This window comes from Ambystoma mexicanum, chromosome 1q (assembly GCF_040938575.1).
Source record: "Ambystoma mexicanum isolate Mex_15411 chromosome 1q, UKY_AmexF1_1, whole genome shotgun sequence".
Classification (NCBI taxonomy): Eukaryota; Metazoa; Chordata; class Amphibia; order Caudata; family Ambystomatidae; genus Ambystoma; species Ambystoma mexicanum.
This window is the reverse complement of record NC_090922.1, coordinates 996190795-996218014: the sequence shown is the minus strand read 5'-3', so window position 1 is coordinate 996218014 and position 27220 is coordinate 996190795. Positions and strand designations below refer to the sequence as shown.

The window sequence follows — 27220 nt, the reverse complement described above, 5'->3', positions numbered from 1 at the left end:
CTCAAAAGAAAAACATAAAACAATCAAGACATACTCATTGCCCAATGAAAGCGAAGGATGTTGGCTTCTGAACCCAACCCCTGTGACTCTTTACCATAGGACCTTGCCTATGTTCACAGTCCTAAATATATAGTTTGTGTACTGCTGGGGTGCCATCCAGGGTCCAGCCAGGTTTGTTTATTTCTCTTGTAGATTGTGTTTCCCAGTCTTTCTCCATTCAGGCAAACTTTTTTTTCTCTTTTGCCTCACCAACCAATCTGGGGCCCTTTTATTCTGTTTCTGCCCACTATGAGACTCTTATCCTTCTCACTCCCTAACCTTGGGGGATGGGTGGGTTCTTCTTTCTTTCCCCACTCTGGGGCTCGCTCTGGGGGTTCTATGTTCTCTCCCCACTCCGGGGCATGTCTCAGTCTCTTTCCTCAGGTCTTTACCCCACCAGGGATTGTTTCTGTCTCTCTCCCCACTCTGGGGTTTCTTGGTTCCTTCCCCCCTCCGGGGCTTGTCTCTTCCCCACTCTGGGGTTTCTCGGTTCTTCTGGGGTTTCTCGGTTCTTTCCCAGCTCTGAGGCTTGTGTCTCTGTCATGCCGTGGAGCTGACCTCCCGTTCCACTGGAACCAGTGCATACCTGCTTGTGATGAGGGTGCTCCTTGCAGGGCTGTGCAATCTGTCCGGCATTCCTCTCTGTCTGCAGAGCTGCCTATGCGACTCGTCAATTGGAATCAGCAACTCCTCTTCTTTCCCGGTCCCGTGTGAGGTCGTAACAGTTGTGGTTTCTTTTCTAGACCTTTCCTCGACCCTCTGAGGCTCTGTGCTCTTGCGTGTTGCGGGGCGGTTTCAGTTACCTGTCCATGAGGCATTCCTGCACTTACCATTCTCGCACCGCAGTACGGGACGCCTCATCTGGCGTCCTGTTCCTCCTGCCGGCCACACCTGTATGTACTGCGATGTGCTTGAACACTGCTGGCTGCGCTGAAACCTTCTCCTGAGTCATTCCTCATATGGTGTGCCACCTGGAGGCTGTTCTTTTCGCCTATCTGCTGTTCCCCCATGAGTATGGAGTAAAGTTTGGATCAGAAGTAGTCAGCCGTTAGAGGGGTCTTATTGTTATCATACCTACCTGGCTCCTACATAACCCATAAAGGTATTGGTGTCCGGGGGCGGGAGGGTGGTGACTTAAGTCCCTCAAGGGTTTTCCTCTCCCCAAGTGGGTGGAGCCTCTTGCTGGGTCCCGCTTACCCTGTGCCCTAGGGGGTGATAGCGTAGCGGGTTCACCACCCTAATCGAAAGGAGGTGGCTTCCCTTTGGAGAAAGGTGACAAACTCCTTGGATTTGTCACCCCAGAGTTTGTGTTTCCACCTTTAGATCTTAACCTAGCTCTAAAGTTTATTTTAGGTTCCTCTTTTGAGCACATACATTTGTGTTATTTTCGGCTGGTTACCTTAGAAACCCTTCTTAGTGGCCTTTACTTCAACCAGACGTGTCCATGAGTTCTATCTGTTCTCCTCTAAGTACCCTTATTTAGATGATATGATGGAAAAGGAAATTCTTTGAGTGAGGCCATCATTTTTTCTGGAACATTGTGATGAATTCCATTTTACACTGAACATTCTGTTGCCTGTCTTCTTCCTTCCTCCTTGGAAGGAGGAGGACACGTTACAAAAGTAAAACTTACAGTTTCTATGTAGTCAGGATGGCTTCCCACTGTCTAGATGACCAGCTTTTTGTATCCTTTACTCAGGCCTGGTTGGGTCGGACTGTAAATAAGCAGACACTGTTGGACTGGATAGTCTTTTTTTCCCCCCATTTCTGAAAGCTGAGGAAACAGTCCGAGAGATAACACAAGGGTTCAGTGCACAATCTACTAAAGGAGTGGTGTTCAGTTTGGCTTTGTAAAGAGGGGTGACGCTGATGACATTTGTCAGCAGCAATATGGTTCTCTTTGCATACATTTTTCATACATTACTGCTTGAATTTACTGACTGGTAACGGTGCCCATTTTGGGAGATCGTTTGTTCATAATTTTCTCTTGTAAAGGTTTCTGTTCCCTACCGTCTTCTGCTTGTCTGAAATTGCTTTGTGTAGGGAAATCTGTACCGAAGAAAAGGATGCAAAGAAAAAAAACATATTTAAAAACAACCATGTAAACTGCATCCTGTGCACAGCATTTGAAAAAGAAACATGCGAGGGAGTATTGTGTAGTCAGCAGCCCATCTAAAACAAAAGTGCATTTGTCTACAGTAAATGATAAGGCACACAAATCTTTCCAGTTACCCAAGAGTATCCAGCAACCTTTTGTTAAATGGAGAACAGTTAATTTTGTTGTCTGAAATCACAGCCTTTTACAGGAGAGTACAAAATCAAATGTGGGCCTGCATTATTTCGGTATTCCTTTACAGGACTAAGAATCTGCATTAGAAAATGAAACCTACTTAAAATGTCATTTTTATTGGAGGTTTGATTGCAAAGAAAATGTTTTATTGTTATACAATTACAGTGTGGAATAAAATAGCAACTTTGGCCTAGAAAATAAAATGCCCTCTCATTCCACAACAGCTAAAGAGCTGGGGGTTGGATTTCTCAAGAGAAGAGAAACTCAGGTTTTGAAGCTGGACTATAAAACGTTGACATTTCCCGGATTCAGCGAAGGAGATGGAAATGTTTTTCTTTGTTCTCAAAGACAGGCCTTGGAGAGGAAAACAAAGGACCTATAAAAGAAAGAAAGAATAGATTCTGAGCAGTGGTCTCCCCTGACCCCCTCCAAATAATCAACTTTTCCATCAGTCAGGTCTTTCCTGGAGGATGGGATTCACACGTTTTGTGGCCTCTGTTGCAGCCAGCTGGTGTAATCACTCAAGGGGCAGAGCTTTCCTTCTCTTAAAAGAACTGTTGTCATGACAACCAGCCTTCTCAGGAGTCATAAACGGCCTGCTCTGAGACCGAACCGCTACCATTGGCTGTTACCAGGCCAAGAACTGGAAATGCCATTTATTATTTTGTGACTAAGGAAATAAAACTGCCTCTTTGAATTTTACATATAGGATAATCTTTACTCTAACTTTTGAAAGTAATGTCGTAGAATCTTTAAAAAAAAAATTCAGAGTAAAACACTTATCAGCTGAATGTAAAACGATATTTATTTTGAATGTAGCTATTTTTGCACAGAAAGGTTGCATGCTAGTGGTTCATATATCCTAGCATTCGTGCAGACTAGGCTGTTATTCTGAGATGAGACTAGGATTTTTGAGTAAAAGTATCAGACGATAAAAAGCAAAAATCTATCACACACATCATATGTCGTGCCAAAATCAGACTAGCCTAATTGGATTCACCTGAGTGAGGGCAATCTGACAAACTAATTAGTAACATGATCATGTGAGGAACATGATGTTTCAGAAAAACAGTTGTTTAATGTAGAAATACCCACGGTGGCATCGCATAAAATGGGTTTAGCAGTTACTCTCATTAGACTGCCCTCTTCATTAATATGCCCAATGAGTACAAAGGGGACCGTTTAGTGTGAAGTCACTTTTGGACCATTATCCAATCAAATACACTGAGCAATTGGATTAGAGAAATGATACCCACCTCTAAAGGGAGGGGTTTCCAATTTATAAAAGTCCAAACCCATATATTCTGGGAGCTTGCTTACTCACTGACTGGCTGACTGACAGGAAGATGGAGAGAAAGGACAATGGAATAGATTGCTTTCCTTTGGACACATTTTGGATTACTAGCAGTGCAAACAAAAAGGTTGCCCACCTGTCTGTGAGACAGCCAAAAGAAATGTTATGGAAGTATACTGTTAATAGGAAATATAATGAATGAAGGGAAATATACTTCTGGAGGGAAATAGATTAAATTGTAGACCTTTTTATTTGTGAAAGTACCAATGGGGTGGGGTATATAAATTGACTGTACACCCTGGGAAATTAGTAAATATTTCAGAAGCATATGTGATTCTGGAATTATAGATTTAATAAAATAGGTCTAAATGGTGTGTATATTGGGAGATCCCTGGCTCCTCCTCTGTGCAAAGCGCAATCACACAATAGAAGCCCTAGTTATATCTCACTTTGTGCATAACTAGAAAAATAATGTAATTGAAGCCATTCCATGTTTACATCTTCAAGTAGAGTCCTGTTATGTCTGCTGAATCACTCAAGGCAAAGGGGTATTAACTGCTACCTATTTCCCACCTTTAGGTTGCCCATTGGAAATGATAAATGTAAACGTTTACACAATAGGAACACCATTGAAGGGAATCTAGAAAACATTAATGTTAAACATGCATTTCCTTTTTTGCAAGCAATTTACAGGTAGGAATATCAAATAGCCCGTTTTTAAATTGAGTTTACTAGAATGCTGTTTGAGATGCTCACATGTCTAGTGGGAGAGGAGGTGTTATTCCAAATAAATGAGTTAGATGGGCAGGGATGTTCTGATTTTATTTTTGTTTTTTTATCAAAAGAAAGCTTTATCCGGAACCCTCATACACTTTTCAATTTATGGTGAATGTGCACTCAGGGTAAACCGGATGTACATATGGTGAGGTGTGTTTTTACAAAAGTCTCTATTCAAGTAATTGTAGAATTGACAATTGAATTGACCAGTGTATTGATCATTATTTTATGTGCTAGCCATTGACATTTGGATTTCATAGATGTATAGTCTGTTTTTATTTAAATTGATTAAATTATTTCTATTGTTAATAAATAGACATTCTGTGCATACCTCTGTGTTTCATGTCCAGAAAGGGGCAGGGTTGGAGGGGGTTAGGCTGTAGGCAATCGTAGCTATTACATGGGCGTGTCTCAGGTTCATAAAAATAAAGATTTGTGAGCGTCTGATTTAGAGTGGGTGGAAAATTCTCCCAAGCTAGTTGTTGCGCGATTAAAACATCCTAGAAACAGGGGTCTATCAAGTTGAGGAACCTGTGGAAGGTTACAATCCATTGTATTGTTTTTTCTATGGATTCTCCTCCCACAGATTCCTCATTACCCTACCCTGCTTTAAAAGCATGGAAAGATAAATATATACATCTTTTTGTTTGGGCAAATGTTTTCAAAATCTCCCTAGTATAGGCTGCTGAGCACATGGAAGGGGCCTGTGCTCACAGTGCATAGTTTTCTTATTTTATAGAATGACAGTATCATGTTCAGGAACGAAGAAGCTGATTGTTGGAAATGTACAAGACTTGCACTAGAGGATATCTATCAAGATGAGGGATATGTGGGAGGACATTCCATAGAAAGACCATTGCATAGGAAGCAATTGTATCATTCCCTTGACAGCCGTAAAAAAGCTGGAGGGAAGCATAAAGCTGCAGGCCCCATAGGGATCCATTGTACACGCTGCATGCCATGCTCATATGACAGGCAGCATGTGCAATTACAATGAAACCCTACCCAGGTCGGGGTTTAATTGTAATTGTGAACACTGCTTACCATGTAGTCATGATAATCGGTGGTCACAAATGAAATTAAACCCTGCCCAACATGCAAGCAGGGTTTAATTGTAATTGCAGCTGAAGAATATGAACTGTGGTGCAATGCTTTACATTTGGGGTAGACCAGGGCACTTTCATACATATGCTTTCGGTGTGTCCTTAACTCTAGACATACTGGGATGAAATGTTTGGTTAGATGACAATGGTGTTTGGGTTGGCAGTTAGAAAATAATCCTAGATTGGCACTGTTAGGAATGTGGGTGATCTTACATGCTCCATACATAATAAGCACTTTATCGCAATGATCATGACTACTGCAAAAAGAGATATGGATTGTAAATGGGAGCGTATTCACTGGTGCTATGTTGCTATTAGGCGTGGGGTGGGACCTTGGGGAAGACGGATGGGAGTACCTTCTTGTTTGGTGTTGTATGCCAAAACGTTAATAAAATGTTATAATAAACAAGGAGGCTTTCACTAGCTGAGTGATGACTCTGAGATACAATAATACTTTTTGGACTTGGCTCTTTACTAGCACCTAATTATAAAATGGAGTATTTTTACTGACGTGACTAATCTGTTATGTCGACAGTCCTCTTAAAATCTTAGCATTACTTTTGTCTATTTTGCTTTGCTCTTCTTCCCCTTCACTACCTCTTTGCTCTTCACCCCTTCCTCCCTCATCCCCCTTTAATTATCCTATGTTCATGTGGTGCATGTCAACACAATAAATTTAAAAATGAGGTTCAGATCTCCCAGCCTTGATATGCCCAATGGCTTGCTCCTATTGATAAGTCAGAATTAACTGGATTGAGTTTAAATGTGTCAATTATCTATTGCCTTCCCTCACCTCTGAATTTTAAGGGTGTCTGAAGACTCCCTATGTGTAACAAGCACAAGGTGCCACTTTTTCAGTTTGCACAACATCATGCACTCTACTATTTGGAGATCAGTCTCCGCAGAGGAGCCTGGTGCGTCTTCCCTCCCCATTATTATTAAGCTTGGCTATCTGGTTAGGTAGCAACTAGACTATAGATCTCTCTGGTTGTCTCATAAAATTGGGAAATCAGTCAACTGATAAGGAGACCCTCTACTGCAAGTCACTGCAAAATCAAGTGAATACAGTTCTTCTATTGGGCACATACAAAAAAGATTATGTGGTTTTAATTTGGACTAGGTGTTGCGCTTTATCTCATCTGGCTAGCTGTTCATTGAGGTTAAGTCCTGTAGATTTTACTTGGTGGCTATTGGTGAGTCCAGGAAATGTAACATGGATTGTTTTTGTTAACAGTAAGTATCATTATTTCAACACCTTCTATGCTGAACTACACACTATACAGATAATCTGATTGTATGTAACCCAAACTGTGGCTGTCCAGCTTATCATTAGCTCTAGGAAATGTTACCAAACCTCTGCCATCAGGACAGCACAACAATGTTTTTTTACTGTCCCTTGGCCCTCAGTTTAGGATGTGGGTTGAACCGTGACAGAGGCAGTTCTGTGTTAACCTACTGGTTGCATTGATCAAGCAGGTGGGAGGCAGACATGATATAGAGCCAACCCAGATATCACTTTGAATAAATGAAAGATTCACACTGAGGTTTGTTATATAAACATTTTCACTCTGAGTTCGATAAATGTGTTATATTACAGGTACTGTAAAGACACAGTTAAACAAAGAACATCACACCTCCGTATTGTCTACAAAGAGTGAGTAGGGGATGCTATACCACTGTGACCTCAATGCAAGCAAAGGCTACCTTTGATTATGCTTCATTGGTTAAGCAGTAGGTGATTGGTTTGTAGAGAGATTGTCCTAATGCTGAGCAATTAACATAGAGTGAGTAGCCTGGGTACATGGCTTGATTTCTCCTGGTCCACATTTGAGAATCTGATGTACTTGAGCCAGGTTTGGTTTGGAGTACAGCTAAGGCTGCCACTAGTTGGATTCTCTTGCAAGAGTGGTCAAATGCTGAGGTCCTTTGCGCCTGGAATGCCTCCGAGTTTTTCAAAGAAGCTCTTCAATGTTTAGGTCCCTTTCTGTCATTGACTTTCATGTGTGTCCTTTCTGGGCAGTCAAACATCATTCTGTGATTAGGGTTATGAGGGCAGGGGGTTTGCTCTGCAGTGCCCAGAGTTCCTGTGGCATCGGGCCTAGCTGCTCACCCTTTCGTTTTGGATAGAAGCTTCAGAAGGTAGTAAAGAAGTTCCTCTGCATCTGAGGTACATTGCAGGGTATTGCGGTATGTCTGGGTGTGAGGCTCTCCGTGGAGCATGGCACCATGGGATGCTGGTACTGTTCATAGGGGCAGTTTGGCTTCAGCAGCTGCAGGTTTCTTGCACTGTCAGCGCCTGGTACGTTTTGGTTCTTGTGGTCTCACCTCTTTGTTTCTGGGATTGGTACAATGATTGGGTCAAGCAAGGCTTACTCTCTTGCACTAGGATTGAGGCTGGTGTCAAGGCCGGTCCTGCTAATATACAGAGGAGGTGAGCACCATTGTGGCATCTCCCGTGTAGTTGCTATATTGGTTTCCGTAGCTAGGGAGTAGAGCTTTGCCTCCAGTATGCTCTTTGAAGCTTTGAGCTCAAGAACTAGTGGCCATCAAGAAAGACCAGTGAACATTTACAGTGGCACTGTTTCAGAGCTGCAATTTAGGACCTTTCGCATCCAGGTGTCATCCTTATCTGGAACTGTATTGGTTCCATATTGGTCTGCCTTGCTGCCTCTAGCCTGACACTTTCTAATTTGAAAGTGCCTCAAGTGTGAAGTTTCATTGTAAAAACACTGCCTGGTCATCTGATTTTGCCTTTCCTACTATATTGTCGGGTTGAAACTGAGCTTCTTTTAAAGCTAATTTATCCCAAAGTGCTCTACCAGCGCTCAGAGACTGCATAGCCGTACGGTGCGCTATGACAGTGTTATTACTCACTCCATCCCACAGTAAAACTGTTGCATTTAATTTCACAAACCGAATAAATATATCGCTAATTCATTGTAGTTCTACATATATGGCTCCACTACCCCTATCCAGGGTGTTGCATCTTTCACAAGTTATTGTGAAAGTGCATCTTAGTTGTCACCTTCATTGCATTTAACCATGCTCTGACAGCGACCTGGTTCTAGGATAATTTAGCCTCAATTCTCATGCGAAACCGTTTCAATGATGTGAACACATTCTCTGCATCTTTTAAGCACTACGTTTTCCGCAGACAGGGTTAAAATGGTTAAAGTTGAGGGCAGATGCCGTTTATAAAGAATCATCATGCAGTTAATATTTTGGGATGTCGGGTAGCCTATTTTCCAAAGTTCCAGTGACAGCAGGCTGAATCACTTTTAGTATGTCGTATTTTCTGCAGGCATTTGTGCATGGTTGGAATAGTGTACCAGCGTGTTTATTTATTGCAAGAAGGATGTTTGTGCTTCACATTTTTTGCTAATGAAAACTGTGAGATTTTCCTAATAGGACGATCAAACGTGTGCATCAATGAGAGATGCGCCGAGAGCCAGATCTGTCCGACTGCAGCTTCCATTTCTTTCTCCCTTGTAATGCACGAAGCATCTGAAACATCTGTTTCAAGGTTTGGCACCATTAGGAAACAGATGCAGACCTTTTATGGTAAAACAAAATCCAAAGAAATGTTTTATACATGCCATTTTTGATTTGTGTGTGCCATATTTTCAGTAGCTGCTATGTGTGCATTAGCCGAAACATTCCTCAGTGGTTACTGTCAGAAAGAGTCAAGTTTGTTTTCATGAAGGGAAAATCGCACATCAAGTTCGTGAAGTTCGGTATTTGACTGGAGGAAGCCCTGTCAAATATTGTTGTGCATTGGAAGACATTTTAAACAAGATTTGTTTACTGTCTTAAAGTTGCTGTTTCAATTTGAGTTTTTGGTCTTGCGTTTTTGGAAGATGATTGTGTTTGTGGGGTTCAGAAACTAGTATGTATATTCTTTTGTGAAAGAAAATGATTTTCCATGGAAATGTATTTCTTTAGATAACTTCAATTTATATTTTTTCTTTTCTATCTTTTTCAACAGATGCCTGATGGATTTTTTGCACACTTTTATGCAATCTGCGAGCACATCAGCCCAGTGTTGGCTTGGGGTTTCTTGGGTCCTCGAAATTCTTTCCATGATGTGTGTTGTTTTTTTAAGGTATTTGAATATTTGTTGTGTTTTTGGTTCGTTTCTGGAGAAAATGAACCTATCCCCCATATAGGGTTGTTGATGCTAAGAAGCTCTTATTACCATACATGAAATAATACACCATTACTAGGCATGCTCTTTAGGCCTCTGTGTCTGGTTGGATGTTGTGCATGATACATTCACCCATGATGTGGGTGAATATATCACCTATAGCATCTCCCTAGGTTCAAATATACTGAACAGAAAAAAATAATGAGTTTTAGTGCAGAAATAAACATTCGCTTGAACTATTGAATGTTTTGAGATTTGCTGATTAGTTCATAGTTGGATTAGATTCATGCGAAGATCTAGCTGAGATCTTGAACCTTCACTTTGCACATTTCCTTTATGTCTGTAATAAGTTGTGATTATGTAACACTAAAGAACGGTATTGGAGAACATAATTAAAGAAGAGACAAACCAATCATCTTAAAACTTAAATGGTACACATATGCAGACTGTCCCTCAAATGAAGAACACCCTGTACCTAACCAAATGAATTTCTCCCTAGGAGACGGGTGATTCACCGCCTATCAAAAAGGGATAGCAGAAAGTTATCTCCCTATCCAATGATTAAGCAATAAAGTATCAGGTTCAGTTCACCAAATTACCATTTAAAGACAGAAAAACCAAATATATATGTCTTTTTCCCAAGTGACATGGACTAACATCCATAACATCAAAGATGGCATCACAAATGTAATTGATGACATCACATATGAGGCCCATTTATTTTTGGTAACTGAAATATATAGGCCTGTTGTTTTGGTCACTGAGAGTCAGAATATTAAAATTCAAAAGGTGCTGTATATCTAGATGTTAACCTTTTCATATGTTCTTAAAGTACTTGCCTTTCGGTTTGGTCTCTACTCATGGTGCACATACAAGGGGCAATAGACCGGCCTGAAACACACAATTCATTTGTATACATGAAATTAAACTTTAATGCTATTAACACTTTCTGATGATGCTGTTTCATTCTTCCTTACTTTAGTTTCCCTTTATGTGCCTCTGATTTGTATGCATTGTGGGACTTCATATGTATACTTTGTAATAGCACAAGTGTGCAGTAAGTCTTGAATTGTTAGCTAGTTATTACTACTTTAACATTATACAATCCCCCTGACCTGTTACCAACATTATAAACACAACCCCTTGTAGGGACTTAACATCAACAATAATGTCAGATGTGATGTCATCAGTGAAATTTGTGATATCATCGTTGATGTTATGGGTGTTAGTCTTAGTAGTGCACGGTGGTGGCGTTCATTATGATTGCTTAGCTTACCATAACTGTAGAATTTCTGGGGGGGTTTCGGTTTTACCTTTAACCATAATGTCCCTGTAACGTCTTTCCATAGAATTTCATGGGTTTTTGCTAGTGCATCTTAACCATAACATCCCTTTAACAATGTTTGTATTAGTGTGTGTGTGTATATATATATATATATGGGCAGTAGTCTTGTAAAGATTTATTTTAAGATATATTGAGTTTAGGCTGTGTACACGGTTACGGTAGCACTTTAATGACTTTCTATTCATCTACATTGCATACGAATGTAAACACTTAAAGATGAGCACAAATGCAAACCAAGTTTGTTATGAACAGGTTTATTTGGGGGGAAATGTGGTTGCACAATTTCTTTTTTATTGTACTTTGTAGACATGATATATCGTTTTCATTCGCCCAATTGTCTGCATTATTGATTTTAATTATGTATGGAATAACAAAACCGTTGTAATTCAAAGATAAAACTTTAGTTGCAGTGACGTTATGGTGAGAACTTAATGCAACAAAACCCCTGAAATTCAGCTAAAGCCACCTTATCTTCACCCCCCTGTTGCACAGCCTATGACCACAATGATGCCATCACAGATCACATCACTGATGACATCACTTATTACATTACAACAGTAACTGGCATTAAGCATGGCCTTCTGCCATGGTTAGTGTGCATGGCCAATTATATTTTAACACATGAATGGGTACTAGTCATGGCCTTCAGTTATGGACAGTGGTCACGACCTTCACCCATGTGCACTGAATATTTTAAAACACCAACAGGCCACCAACCATAGAATTTGGCCTTTACCAGTGGATACAGTTTTCAACCGTATCCACTGTATATTATATAAACTGACTTGTACCCACTATATTCCAACCTATAAATGGGCCACTAGCCATGGCCTTTGACCCTGAGCAGTTTGTACATCTTTTGGCCATGTCCACTGTATATATTAAAATAATGAAATGCAATAAGCGATGGCCTTTGGCCGTGCCCGCTATGTATTATACAACTCTAACCAGCCACTAACTATGGCCTTCGGCCGTGCCTACTGCATATTATATACACTAACCAGCCACTAGCCAAGGTCTTCAACACACTACTAACCAGTGGCTACGTGTTTTCGCTGTGCCAACTGTATATTCTAACATATTAATCGACACTAGCTATGGCCACTGACTACAGCTTTCAACATTGCACACTGTATGTTTTCAAACAGTGACGGGCCACTAGGCATGGCTTTTAACAATGCAACACTAACTGACCATTAGCTATGGTGTTTGGTGATGGTCAGTGACCACAGCCTTCGTCATGGCCAAGTCCATGGCCTAAATTGTTAATAAGAAAATCTACGTTTTTAATAATGCGCTAACATATTAATCATTTTATGTCTAATGCCATTATTGATGTGATCTGATATATACATTGTAATTAGTGTTATCACCAGTAATGTCATCAGTGATGGAATTTGTTTTGTTATCAGTGTTTTCCTACAACATGGAATTAGTGATGTGATCAGATGTCACTGCAGTCTAGAGACCAGGGGAATCCACATCAGCGTGCTGAGCTTTCTTCTGTTAATCCAGTTTTTTACATCGCTTTTCACTAAGAAAACATTTTTCTAAAAGAGTTTCCTCTGCTCTACCCAACCTGTGTTTTTGAGCTCAGGGTCTCTTGCTTGGTCTGGAATCGTCGAAGGAAATATCTTCACAGGATACCTCATGTCCATGGCAGACACCCCACTGAAGGTGCTTCCAAGGGGAACACCTCTCTCTTTAAGGACTGCATGGGATGCAGGAAAAGGCTTATTTTTGTCAGGGATCCACACAATGAGATTATCTACTGCCTCTATTCTCTATCCACATGACATTATTAAAGGTAACATTTGACAAATATTTTCTTAAAAGATCCTGCAAGACAGGTACAGAAGGCTCCTCCTCCGTTTGGAGAGCAATTGCGCTTCTCCAGATGAGGAATCCGTGAAGACCGCCCCTGTTTCCTCACACATGGCCTCTGAAAAGCAAGCTCATAAGAGGAAAGCTTCTTCAGTTGACAGAGGTTCTCCATCTCCTACAAAGGTCAATACAAAGAGTGTTACGGAGGCACGGGCGAGCTCCCAGGCAGTCAAGGAGCACGAAAGTCGTCATTTTGAGGCAGAAAGGATCTAAAACCTAAGATAAGTAGCCATCCGCCAAAGCCCCGTCCACGGGACCCTCGCCCACGAGGGAGCGGCCGATAACCAGCTCCTCCTCAGCTCAACTGATGGAGAGGAAGACCCTGTCTACTAGCCATTTGTCGACGAAAGGACACTCGTCCATGAGCAAATCACTACTGACCACGAGACACCGTTGACGGCCAAGTTGCCCATGGGGGGAACGCTCTGAATTGCCTTGCATAGCCTTGTCCACAGAGAAATCCACGACCATGATGAGGACCTCGTCCATGGAGAAGCAATACTTCAAAATACAGCACGACCACGACTACCCTCTCGACATGTCTCGTCAACAAAGAAATCTTCATCGGATCACCATTCACCCACAGAGGCAATTCCATCCAGGGCAACCATTGAATTCTCTGCCAAAAGTCAACTTCTCACGCTGGCGACTCCTACCGTGGCTGTGCCCAGCATCAGCCTCTCTCCCATTAAGTAAATGTTAGAACTACTGGATATCATCCTCCAGGTAGAATTCTCTGACGCAAAGGACATTCTAGAGGTGCCACGGTTGTCACCCAAGGAAAATAGCCCACCTTGGCATCCCTCTATGGAGGAAACCGATCCTTTCTCCTGGAGTTGATGCGGTCCATGAGAAATATTATGGATGAGTTCCAACAAAGTGGCTTGAGATGCCCGCAGCCCACCTACCATGGAACCAGAGGTATCGGCCAAGAGGTGAAGGAGTATCTCTGCTCCACCAGGAACAAGAAGCTCGCCAGGAGCATGTACCTACACTGGAAACGCAGCATCTCACCCAGAAGCACGTCTTTGTTGAGAAGGCCCTCTTCCTCACCACATCCTTTGTCTAGGGCCAACAGAGCCCGTTCCTCCTTGTCCTTGTCAGATTGGCAAGATCACCCTTTTGGTCAGGATCATGTGGACGATCAGTAAAGGGATTTCACCAATCAAGATGCACAGGAGGATGTGCCTGAGGAGGGGGAACTTCCTCAAGATTCACCAACATGCCAGGTGGATGAATGGGATGAGTACATCATTGAGAAACAGCAGAGACGTGACTCTTCCGGGGGCTCCTCACCACCAGATGATGTAGCCTCTTTCCACACGATAATGGCTAAAGCAGCTGAATTGTTTTACCTACAGGTGTTCGGTGAGGAGAAGAAGTCTGTGTTATATGAACATGGGGACAAGCGGAGGACGGCGGTTATGACCATCCCGATCCTGGACACTATCTGGGAGGCAGGGGCAAAAATACTGGCAAACCCACTGTCAACTCCCGCCTTAGCCGCTGGGCCTGAAAAGAAGTATAATGCCCCTGACAGTGCGCCTTTATGTTTGCAGGGGCATCCCAAGCCTGATTCTGTCATTACAGTAGCAGCAAGGGAGAAGCTGGCAAATCCTCCATCGCCGCTAACGACTCGGCTGGATAACGAGGGAAGGAAGCTAGAGGCTATTGGCATAAAGGTGTCGGCGGCAGTGTCTCTATCAATAAGAGCAGCAAATGCTATGCCAATGTCAGCAAGATATGACGGGGATCTTTGGCACAAGGTGTCCAAGCTCACTAAACATCTCCCTCTGGAGTTTCAAGAAGCGGCTAAGTCAATCCATTTCGGATGGTGAATCCACTTCGGAGAGCATGATCGACACAGCTGCAGATGTAGCTAAGTCTGGTTTCAGACAGATGGCCCACGGCACTGTCCTGAGAAGGCAAGCTTGGATAAAAGCAATTGATTTCTGGACAGAGGTTCAGGCCCAGATTTTGGATATGCCGTTTGACGGAGAGGAGCTATTAGGCAAGAAAGGTGTACAAAGGGATAGACCGACACAGACACGACCAGGGCCATTAGCTCCCTAAACAATAAAGATAAGGACCAGCGTCCTTGTCGTTCCTTTTGGGGCTCAGCAACAAGGTACAGAGACTAGCCTACTCTACTAATGTGTATACTGGCCTTTCCCTGAAAAGTCGAAATAGCCTACTCTACTATTGTGTATACTGGCCTTGCCCTGAAAAGTCGAAATAGCCTACTCTGTTAATGTGCCTACTGGCTATGCCAGTCCAGCTGCCCCATTTTGAACCAGTCTACTAGCTTCAATGCCATCTCAGAATATAGGTATAACTGCTAGAATTGCTTAATTGTGTAAACACCAATAGCCTTTGTTCTTAGCGCACCTAACCATTAAATTAACTATTGCCCTACAGGCTTCACCCCCAACAGCCTTATGCTCTAGCGTACCTGTGCCATTACCAAATAGTTCATGACTAGAGTTCTCGCATAATTGCCTGACAAGCTCATTTTCTCATCCCTTATCAGGTCAGACTAACCCTTCCATCTCACGTTACAGCTGCACCTAATTATGTTAGTTTGGTTAACCTTCATCATGTTCCCTTTTTGCCTTATCCCGTACTATACTCCCTGCTCGGGAAGCCACTATAATGTACACAATAACGGCTCAGGCCTCACCAAACTAGCCTGCCTAAGGTACCATCCCATTCCTTGCCCTACGCCATTCCTGCCCTCCACAGCACCATTGCCACCAACTACCAATGACAGTATAACCACTGACCTAAGGCCAACACACAGACCTCTATTTATGACGCCTCTGCTACACAACCGCCAAAGTCCACATGGAACCATAGTAACCCTGAAAACAAACATTCGACACCTGTCCTAGGAAAAGTTAGACAGTCTCGCCTAAGAGCCCGAACCCAGCAGCAGGCGAATTATCACACTTCCCACATCACCCCATTATCTGACCCACCCGCCAAATCATTTCCGAGGGTTCACTAGATCACATCCAAAACCAATCCTAAACCAATGACTACTAAAACAGAAGAAAGTTCTACACCAAAACCTCCCTCCAACTTCCAATGTGCCCTCATAAACGCCCGCTAACATGGAGCCCATGCCATCGAAATACATAACCTCATCACAGAATCTCAACTTGACATTCTAATTGTCACGGAATCTTGGCTTCACCAAGCTTCCAGCCCTCTCCTCACTATAGCCATCCCATCAGACTGTACTATCCTCAGAACGGATAGGACACACTCACATTGAGGTGGCGTGGCAATCATCGCAAGGACCATACTCCAACTAAGATCATGTCAAATTGAAAGTCTACTAGGTTACGAATTACTGCTAGCTGAACTGCCCATAAACGGAAAAACAACCATCAACCTATTAGTCATCTATAGAGCCCCTAACTCTAACAGCCAGCCAGAGACTGATATCCCACTGCTATTAGCTCCTTATATCAAACCCAACACTAAATGCATCCTCATGGGAGATTTGAACTTAGGATTCAAGGACAGCCACGACCATAAAGCGGAAGCACTACACTCCTCCTTGAAGGACATGACCTTTACACAGTTAGTGAACTCCCCTACCCATATCAAAGGACGAACTATTGATTCGGTCATTTCGCTCAACGTGGATGTCTCTATTGATTCCATAACCCCACTTGATTGGTCAGATCATCATAGCATCATGTTCACCATTAATACCTTTGAACCCCCCACATCTACCCCCAAAATCTCCAATTCTTATGAAATATGAAACCAGAAACCTTCACAAACTCACACCAGAAAACCTAGAACCTCTGCTTTCCAAGGCGTTAAACACATTGGGGGTCATTACGACCTTGGAGGTAACCATGCCGCAATTTGCGGCATGGTTACCCCCTTACCGAGGAATTACCGGGCCATTCCAATCTTGGAGGACCCAGTAATTTCTTATTCAAGGAACCCGGACCAGGTACATACCCATTCCCATTCGAGCCCCTATAGGGCGAAATGGGAATGGGGAGGGAGCTAAGAACGGGTCCCGCGAGCAGACTCGTAATGGGGCGGTAAGGGGATGACGGCTCCGGCACCATTACCGGCGCCGTCAACACCTTACCGCCAAGGTCATAATGACCCCCATTGTCTACTACTGATGACAATCCTAAACACTAGCAGATGCCTACCACAACTGTCTCACGGCCACCATTAATGCAGTAGCCCCACTCACCAGAAAAACTAAATGCTCAGAAAAACGATTGTGCTTCTGGTCCAACAAGGAACTTGTCGCACTCAGGAGAACCTAACGCGCCTGTGAACACACCCATATGAAACACCCCTCAACAGAAACAGAAACAGCTTACCAGGAAGCAAATAGAATTTGCAAAAAAGCCATCATTACCCATAAAGCCAATGCCTTAAATGCGCGGATCAGTAACGCTGCATCTGATTCTAAAGAACTTTTCTCAATCCTACAAGAATTGGAAAATCCAACACCAACCCCCAACTGCACCAATTCCAGCAAAGAGTTGTGTAACACCATCCAAGATGCTCTTGCTGCCAAGATTAACCTTCTTCAAAACAAAATCCTAGCCAAAAAACAACTTCTAGGAGACAAACATGCCACGAATAATCACCTACCTACCTTCAATGAAAATTCCAAACCAATCTTCCAGTTTACCCCAGTCTCACAAGAAATAGTGTTTAATACCATATCCAAGTTTAAAGCCTCCAACTGTACGGGAGACTCTGTCCCTGCTAAAGTTGTGAAATCATGTGCTCACACATTGACACCCATCATAACTAAATTCATAAATGCCTCATTCAACAAAAATGTGGTGCAAGACAGTACCATTGCTATAAAAACCCAACCTTGACCCCTCTGTGCCCACTAATTACAGGCCTATAACTACGGTCCCTTTCCTATTGAAAATCCTTCACAAAATAGTATATAACAAAGTCCAAGCAAACCTAGAACAGAACCAACTCCTTGGCACTAGACAATCTGGCTTCCGTCCCAACCACAGCACAGAAACAGCCCTCCTGGATCTCAAAATCCAAATTGACACTATCAGAGACACAGGAAAACTCTATATCCTACTCTTATTAGACCTATCGGCAGCATTTAATTTGATCAACCACAACAAACTCTGTGCAACCCTAGCCAAAGGTTTCAATTTTTCCAAGAATGCCACCACGTGGATCAAATATTTCCTGGCTGAATGCACTTCTAGAGTGTCCATGGGCAAAGAAGCTGCTGATCCCATACCAGTCCCTATAAGTGCCCTGCAAGGATCCTGCCCATCACCCTCACACAACGCTTACACTAAGCTTCTCTTCTCAGCATTGGACAACATGGGTGTCATCTACACCAACTTTGCAGATGACACCCAGATCCTTATTCCCCTATCAGGGAATTGCATCCAAGACACAATGACCATAAACCAAATATACTCCATAATCCAAAACTGGATGGCTTTAAACAGCCTCTGCCTTAATGATGACAAGACAGAGATTCTCATTTTGGGCTCCCAATCCAAAATAAACGCTCTTCATTCCGACTACGCTGCCATTAACATAGACGGCGCCATCATTCAGTATTAAAACCCTAGGAGTCTATCTGGATTCCAACCTCTCCCTAACTAAACATATCAGCGCACTCTCATCCTCCACCTCAAAATGTATCTCCCTCAGTCACCAATTTTTGACACTCACCAATAGCATCGCGCTGGCCAGGGCCTTCATCCTATCAAGACTAGATTATTGAAATGTATTACTCTAAGGCACCGCTATCTCCAACCTCAACAAATTGCATCTGATACAAAATAAAGCCTTGAGGGCTGCCCTCGAATAAGAAACTCGGATCATATATCCAAAACCAGAAGCGAGCACCATTTGGTTACCTATCAAAAGCCAGAGTCATCTTTAAAACATTATGCGTTACCTTCAAATGGCTCCATGAAAATGCTCCTATCTACCTAAATCGGGTAATTTCCAGAAAAACGAATACCAGACCCTTAAGATCTAACAACCAGTCACTACTGGTTTTACCGCGATTCAAGAAGACTAGATCAAGGGGCACTAGTTTTCCAACACCTAGCCCCAAAACACTGGACTTCTCTTCCACTCACCATTAAAAATCAGGAAACCCTTACCGGTTTTAAAAAGTTGCTGAAAGCCTGGTTATTTAACCAACACCAATAAATAAAGTCAGCCCAACACCCTGTAAATATGTATCTTGCCTTCTCCTATGTATATATTGCTACAATGTTAATATCTGCTATTGTGTTCCTCTGCTTCTATATCATGCATCTTGTTGCCAATATAACTGCCCCACACCGGCCTACTCAATGTATGCATTTTTAAGCTGTCTGTAACCTTGCTGTGATACCTAGGGGTCTGGGCGAGTAACAAATGCAATAGATAATAAATAAATAAATAAACTATAACAAGGCATACACCTTGCAGATGTCCACTTCCTCATCTTTTCGGTCTGGAAACTGGTACCAACAATAATCCACCAGATACTACACGCAGAGAGGCCGACACGGATCGGGCCAATCCAATACAAGCCACAATCTAAGCAGAATTGACAGGGGAACACCTCCCTCCACCCCACACTGCACCCCTGTGGGGGAAAGGGATCAGCCAACACCTCCACCACTGGCTAGACGTAACTTCAGACAAATGGGGGCTTCAGATCATTCAGAGCGGCCACACCTTCAAATTCATTGACTGTCTGCCAACATCATCACCATGATCGTCAAAAATCCATCACTTGGCACAAATCAAGCTAGAGATAGACAAATATCTTCAAAAGCTGCCATAGAAATGGTGCCCATAAACCAAAGGGGGGGGAGGAGATTTTATTCTTGTTTCTTCCTGGTCAGAAGGAAAAACAGACAGTGGCACTCAATATTAGACGTGCATTGAACAAGTTCTTAAGACAAATACAAAAATTACCTCACTTCAACAGGTCTTACCATGGCTAAACAAGTGCAACTTCTGGGATACGCTCGATCTGGAAGATGCATACTTCAATATCCCCATACACCCAGCCCACAGACGTTACCTCAGATTTGTAGTGGGAGACACACATTTCCAGTTCTGTGTGCTCCCATTCGGACTAATGTCAACCCCAAGGGTTTTACATAGTGCCTAGCTCCGTGGCAGCACATTTCTGGGTAAAGGGATAGAGTTTTTTCCGTACCTGGAAGACAAGCTGATAAAGGCAAAAACAAGAAAGCAAACGGCCAGGGCTGTCAAGCAACTGGAGGCTACTCTAAGAAGATTAGGTTTCTCCATCAACAAGACCAAGTCAGCACCCAACCTGGCGCAAACTGCTCTCTTCCGCAGAGCAGAACTAGACACTCCCATTCGTGTGGCCTTCGGCAGAGCGAATAGCACCAATGTTGCTGCTAGTCAGCCGGTTTCTCAGGGAGTTCTCCACGGTACATCGATTTAAATCTCTCCTGGGGATGATATCCCCTTGTTTATTCCTTATCCCCAACTGCAGTTTGAGAATGAGGCCAATCCATGAGGCCCTCGACCAGCAATGGGAGCAAACAGGCTCATGGGAAGATGTTGTTCACCTTTCGCCCAATTTTTGCGCGGCACTGAAGTGGTGGAGCAGTGAACGCAACCTCAAACAAGGCATGCCTTTTTTCAAGCGCCAACCTCCATATCTCTCCTCTAGACCGACTCGTCCATATCAGGCTGGCAAGCACACCTGTGAGAGCTGCAGACAAAGGGCATGTGGTCTGATCAAGAAAGGCTACATCACATCAACATGCTAGAAATCTGAGGCATCCAGTGGGCACTGAAGTCTTTTCAACCAGTGTCTTTGCAAGAAAGGTAGTCATGATTCAGATGGACAACATGTCCTCCACGTATTACACCAAGAAAGGGGGGGTACTAGTTTAGCGATGCTCTCTGCAGAAGCATTAAAGCTCTGGGAGTGCGCTTTCCAAAACAAGGTTCACATCAGTGCGGAGCACCCCCCAGGGAAGGACAATATGCTAATAGACAAGCTAAGAAGGGATTGTTCAACCTCCCATGAGTGAGAACTCGACGACAGCGAGATCAACCAAATCGGAACATCCTAACATCGACCTGTTTGCGACGAGTGACAATGTGAAGTGTCCTTACTTTGCTTCCAGTTACTTGGAGAAGAATTCAGTGGGGGTTGCTTTCTCCTTAACATGGACAGATCAGTTCCTTTACGCCTTCATACTGGTACTCGCCAGAGTGCTGAGGAGTGGGAAGATGCAACCATGCCGGATGATCCTCATAGCACCAGCCTGGCCCGGCAGGTTTGGTACCTGACCCTGCTGCAACTGATGCAGAGCAAGCCAGTTCGCCTCTAGGCTCTCCAGTTCTGGTTAGCCCAGCAGGAAGGTCTGGGGGAATCCTTCATCATGACCCAGCAGCGCTTTCGCTCAGGGCCTGGGTCCTGAACAGTGGAAACACGCCAATTTAACACTACCGCCTGAATGCTGGGACATCATTTGTGTGTCTAGAGCACAATCCACTTGCATAACCTACGCTAGTAAATGGAAGCACTTCACCACATGGTGTGAGGCTGTGCAACTGGATCCACTGTCTATCTCCGTGGACCAGCTATCACCCTAGCTGGTGCATTTAGCCAAAGTGGGTTTGGAGCTGTCCCCCGTTAAGGTTCATCTTTCAGCCATCTTGTCCTAATCTTGGGGTCCGCAACATTTGTCGTTTGTGACCAACCCGGCAGTTAAGACCTTAATGAAGGGACTATTGCACTTTTCCTCCGCTACCCACTCCGGTTGGCAGTTGGAACCTCAACAGTGTTTTGTCGCCACTGATGGCCTCCCTACAAAACGATTCACAGGTGACTTGCAATTCCTCTCCTGGAAGGTTGCCGTTTTGGTGGCAATAACGTCAGCAAGACGAATCAGTAAACTCTAAGCCCTTTCTGCAGAGGCGCCTTTCACAGGCCACACCCAAAGTTCCCCCCCAAGGTGGTATCCAATATGACATTATCGTAAAGCATATGCCATCCTCTTTCGGCAAGCATTCCTCCAGCGCTGAATGCGCCCTACATTCTTTAGACCTTTCACAGGTCTCGAAATTCCACCTACAATGCACCAGTGGGTTTGTACCTCCTCCAGACTCTTTGTTGTCTTCTCAGGGTGCACCAAGGGGCAAAACATCTCCAAACAGGGTATTGCCTGCTTGATGGCTAACTGCATCACTCACTGCCAACAATCAAAGGGCGACACTCTCCCTTGTCCAGATATAGCACACTCCACCAGAGGAAGGGCGGCTACAGCGCTTTCCAAGTGGGAGTGTCGATAAAGGACATTTGCGGGGCGGCGACCTGGAGCACGCTCCGCACATTCACCAAACACTACTGCCTAGAGGAGGATGGCAGTAAGGGGTCAGCGGTCGGACAAGAGGTCCTGCGTCACCTGTTTACATAAGGTAGGAGCAGCCATTGTTCGTCCATCGTACCAGTCCAGTTTCAAGCATACTTAGGGTATAAGTATTCCTTGTGGTACTGTGGTTAACCTGTGTGTGTTTCAGTGGCAAAGTGCCATAATTCCACTGCTTGGTATTCTATTCAAGCCTGTGAATCTATGAAAGATCCAATGCTGGAGAAGTCCTTATTTACTTGTAACTATTTCTCCAGCATTGGTATCTTTCATATATTCACATGTGCCCACCCACCTCTCCGGGGAGGCTGTTCCAAGGGCAGTCAGTCATATATGCACTCATCTCAAAATCTTAAGATGGCTGGCTGGTGTCGAGCTTAAGATTTGCCACATCATTGGTTGGGGTCATAAAGTACCAAAGTGAATTGGAGAGACTACATAAGTGAGTATTGTTTTTTCCTTTGGAAAAAATGAATATATATATGTATGTATTTTAAAATTACTGAGGATTCACTGCCGAGGATTCTCAGTCTAACGACAGGCAATATTCAAGCATATGAATCTATGAAAGATACCAATTCTGGAGAAATACAGTTACAGGTAAGTAACAAAGACTTATCCTGCACATTAGTGTCTCGGCCGGCACTTGTAAGCCCCTGGTAAACCAGCAAGCGCACACACATAGAAAACATACCAGGACCATGAAGTGGAGTACCCCCATAATACCATAAAAATACAGTGGAAGCATCTAAAATGCTGGCAGTTCACAGAAGCAACATATAGCAAGAGAAGTGATTACATAGATTCAGTACAATGGTCCCCTTGGTTCTATGTGAAAAATCCCCTGAGGAAAAGTCACCAGGTAGGCAATATTTTTCCCCTGCAGTGGTAACAGCCTTCCCCCACATATTCTAGGATGGATATGATGGGTATTATTTACTACTCGAACTCCAGTCTTAGAATATTTGGGGAAAGTGGTTGATTTTCTTGGGGTTGCAAATTAGGAGAAATGCCACCCCCTGGTGACCTTTTACCAGGCCACTGTATCACCATCCCCGCTTGCCGTTAGTGGACCAATCAGCACATCCAGGAAATGTTGTGTAGCAAAAGACTGTAGGGCCTCAGTTGGGCACACTACCAAATTATCAGTTACCTGTAATATCTCACAGTAGACCGAGGATGCAGACGATGTTGCCCTGTTAAAAACAAGACAAATCAAATATTAACACTTGGTCAAGGTAATCCCGCAAACGACTTGGTGCTCAGGGTACATTACTCGCGTCTAGTGGCACAGCTTCTTCCTTGCTGACTTCTGCGTAGTGCTCCAGTAATCAGACCAAATGGGTTATCTTAAAGCCTTTAGCTTGGATAACGAATGTAGGTGTTAAATCGCTCTAGACTCCATGCAGCCTCCTCCTTCCAACCTTCCCTCAAAAAGCTGAGCTATGTCATCACCAAGAGGCAGGGAATATAGGTGTGCTCTCAGAAAATTATATTACACTGGGGAGGGAGAGCTATGAGTAATATAAAGCTGTTTGTGTGGAGGGGGGGAAGCAGCTGACCCCCGAAAGAATCATATCTAGATATGCAAAAGTAGAGGATGCGAGTCTAACAAATCTTACTTTTGGGGTCCCTGAAATGAAGGTCAACAAACAATGTATCTATTTTTACTATACAGTCAGCCAAAGTCATTCAAAACCATAATTCATTATTCCTCGTGTTTAATTTTGTTGATACCTAATTAATATGGGACACACAGCAAAAACTCAAATATCTACATATTTTTTGACACTTCAAGTAAAATATCAGTGCTGTGAGTAAGGGAGGATGTCCGCGTGAGCCTCTGGGATCTGATGAAAAATAAATTGTGCTCTATCCAGTGTACGACTCACAGGACCCTCTGCAGATAACTATCTGATTTGTTAATTTATTAAACTTGTTAATACATTTTTATTAACCAATTTAATGTATTAATATACAAACAACTAAAATGATTGATAGAATAATAATAGTCATATAATGTTTAAATAACTATAAAATCATAACAGTTTAATTGAGGTCAAACCTTCAATGTAATGTGGACAATCAGGGTAGACGGACTAGACAAGACATGGTATAAGAAAGGGGTGGGGGTAAAAAGGAAGGAAGCATTTATAAAATACATAGTGATAATCAGATCAGTTGAGGTATTCCATAAAAAAGTCCCATTTCTTGTTAAATGTATGTAAATTATTGTAAGAAAAGGCACAACATTGTTCAATTCGATGAACAGAACAAATATAATTCCACCATGTAATAAATGAGTTTACTGGGGTCTTTCCAATTCGAGGCCATTATGTGAAATGCAATGCTCTTAAAAAGGATGAACAAATTAGGAGAATCAATTATTTTTAAATAAGGATTCACAATAGGACCAATCATAATAGAGAGTGACTTGATCATGAAAGTGGAAAATCTTTTGTAGGCATGCCCACATTTTGGACCGGAAGGAATGTACACATTTACAGTTGTACATTAAATGGGAAAATCTGCATGAGGAAGATGGCATGACCAACATTCATTGGAAGAGTTATTAAAAGCTTTGGTAATCCTCGAGGGAGTAAGGAATGCACGATGCACGATGAATACGTGGGTTTGAGTAAGGTTAGCAGCCACTGAAGAGGAATAATATATTTTCCAAATATTGATCCAATCGTCTGAGGTTGGTCCCAGTTTAGCTCTCACTGCCTGATTAAAGTAGTATTGAATACGTTGTTATTATTGGCATCATTTTAAAAAGAGTACAGTTTAGCCGCTTTGATGGAGGGTTTATATAGCATTGACAGTAATAGTGGTGAGGGGGATGTTTCATTTAACGTAGGAAGGGATTTGGTTAAAGAGTTGACCAGAGATCTATGAAAAGATGCATCAGAATTTGGAACATTGTGTTGATGGGTTAATAGAGCAAATGGAATTTGAATAACATTGTGAAATAAATGTTTTCTTAATTTAATACCTGAAGAGTACCATCTATTAAAAATATTTGAATTTAACTCACTACGAAAAGATTTATTCGACTATAAGAAAATATCTCCTAGCTCAGTCTGTGAAAAAGAGCTGGTTGGGAGTTTATTCCAGATTGTCTTTAAGAAATGTAAAGAGGGATACAAGGAGATATTTGGCAAAGAAGGAAAAGTGGTGACCATCCAGAGATTGTTGGTAACTTTCCCTAATTTAAGATTGGTATTAATAGCAATGGTTGAATTAATATCTTTAGTGATGTGTAAACCAAGATATTTAATATGTGACGGTTGCCATAACATTCCAAATAGTGGGGTATTAGTAAGAGTACAAGCATTAGTGAGTGTTAAAAATGTGGACTTTTCAAGGTTTAGTTTGTATCCCGACATTAAAGAGAATTCTTTAAGTGTAGAGATTAAGTTTGGCATAGAAGAGAGAGGGTTAAAGAAAGTATAATAGAATCTCGTCAGCGTGAGCAGAGATTTTGACTTAAGAATTGCCTAGAGAAATGCCTTGAATGTTAACATTAGATATAATATTCTGTAGGAGAGGTTCAAGGGCTAAATTAAATGATAATGGAGAGAGGGGGCATCCCTGTTGAGTACCTCGTAATAGTCGAAAGGAAGAAATGAGGATTCGAGTGGAGGGGGATGAATAGAGGAATTGTCAAGATTAATAAAATAAGGCAAAAATCCATGCCATTCTAAGGAGTGAAACATGAAGAACCAGGCTAGCAAACGCTTTTTCCGCATCTAAGGTAAGAAGAGCTAAAGGATCATTAGATTTTTGAGCATGTGCTTGAACACTAAATATTAATCTAGTGTTGGAAGAAGCATGTCAATCTTTGATAAACTCAGACTGGTCAAATGTGAATGAGTTTAGCAAGCACAGTCTCTATTCTTCTAAGTAGAATTTAAGCAAAACTCTTGGATTCAGAATTAATTAAGAAGATTGGCCCATAATTTTGAAGGCATAATCGATCTTTGTCTGGTTTAGGGAATAATACGAGGAGAGGTTCACCATAGGAGCCATAACTTTTACCATTGTCAATAAAATGTGAATATAATTCTAAAAGTTTGGGAGGAATAGATTCAATAAATGTTTTATAAAAATCAATGGAAAAACAATCTGGGCCTGGAGCGTTCCCTGGTTTAAGGTCTATAATGGCCTGTTTGATTTCTGTTAAAGAGAAGGGATTATTAAGTGATGATAGGTCAATAGGATCTGTGGTCATTTTCTCTTATTTTGTTGAAGAAAAGATTTGATTTCAGGTGATTTAATGGATGGATATGCTGCGTATAGGTCAGAGTAAAAATCTAGAAAGGCCTTACTGATCTCATTTTCTCGAGTTAATCTTTTACCGTCAGGACATGTAATTGAAGTGATGAATGATTTCTCTTTTTGAACTTTTAAGTAGGAGGCTCTAATTTGACCACCGGCTTTGTTTCAATTACTATAAAATTGGTATTTGGAACAAAGTAGAGAGTTGGCTGCTTTATTGGTGCATAATTTATCGACTTCTATAAGTTTACTCATCAGAGTTTTAGCAATATTATGGTTTGGACTATTATAATAGGATGTTTCAAGTTTTATAATAGTAGTTAATAATTCACTGGAAGCAGCCAGCTTGTATTTTTTTTTTTGAGGCAGCAAATTGATAATGAAGCCATGTAGAGTTGTTTTGATGTTGTCCCAGTTGTTGTAGTATATTCTGGACAATTGGTCTCAAAAAAGTCTTTTAAAATAATATTGATTTTATCAATAATTGTAGTGTTTTTAACAGAAAAGAATTAAACTTCCACCTTGGTGAAAATTTAGATGTACAAACCCATTCGAATGTTGAAATAACTGGGGTGCAATCTGAGATCGTTATGGAGCCAATATAAGAATTAATTAAAGAAGACGTTAAAGAAGAGTTAAGGAATATATAATACATTGAC

The 27220-nt window shown here is 42.3% G+C and overlaps 1 protein-coding gene across 2 annotated transcripts in view; it reads left to right on the top strand.

Moving 5' to 3' along the window:
• Positions 1-27220, top strand: part of MIGA1 (mitoguardin 1) — a 1504768-nt gene that overhangs the window by 1391490 nt on the left and 86058 nt on the right. For both annotated transcript variants that reach the window (XM_069641662.1, XM_069641663.1), the window contains one exon: positions 9489-9605. In XM_069641662.1, coding sequence (XP_069497763.1) covers positions 9489-9605 — 117 coding nt within the window. The remainder of the gene's footprint in view (positions 1-9488; positions 9606-27220) is intronic.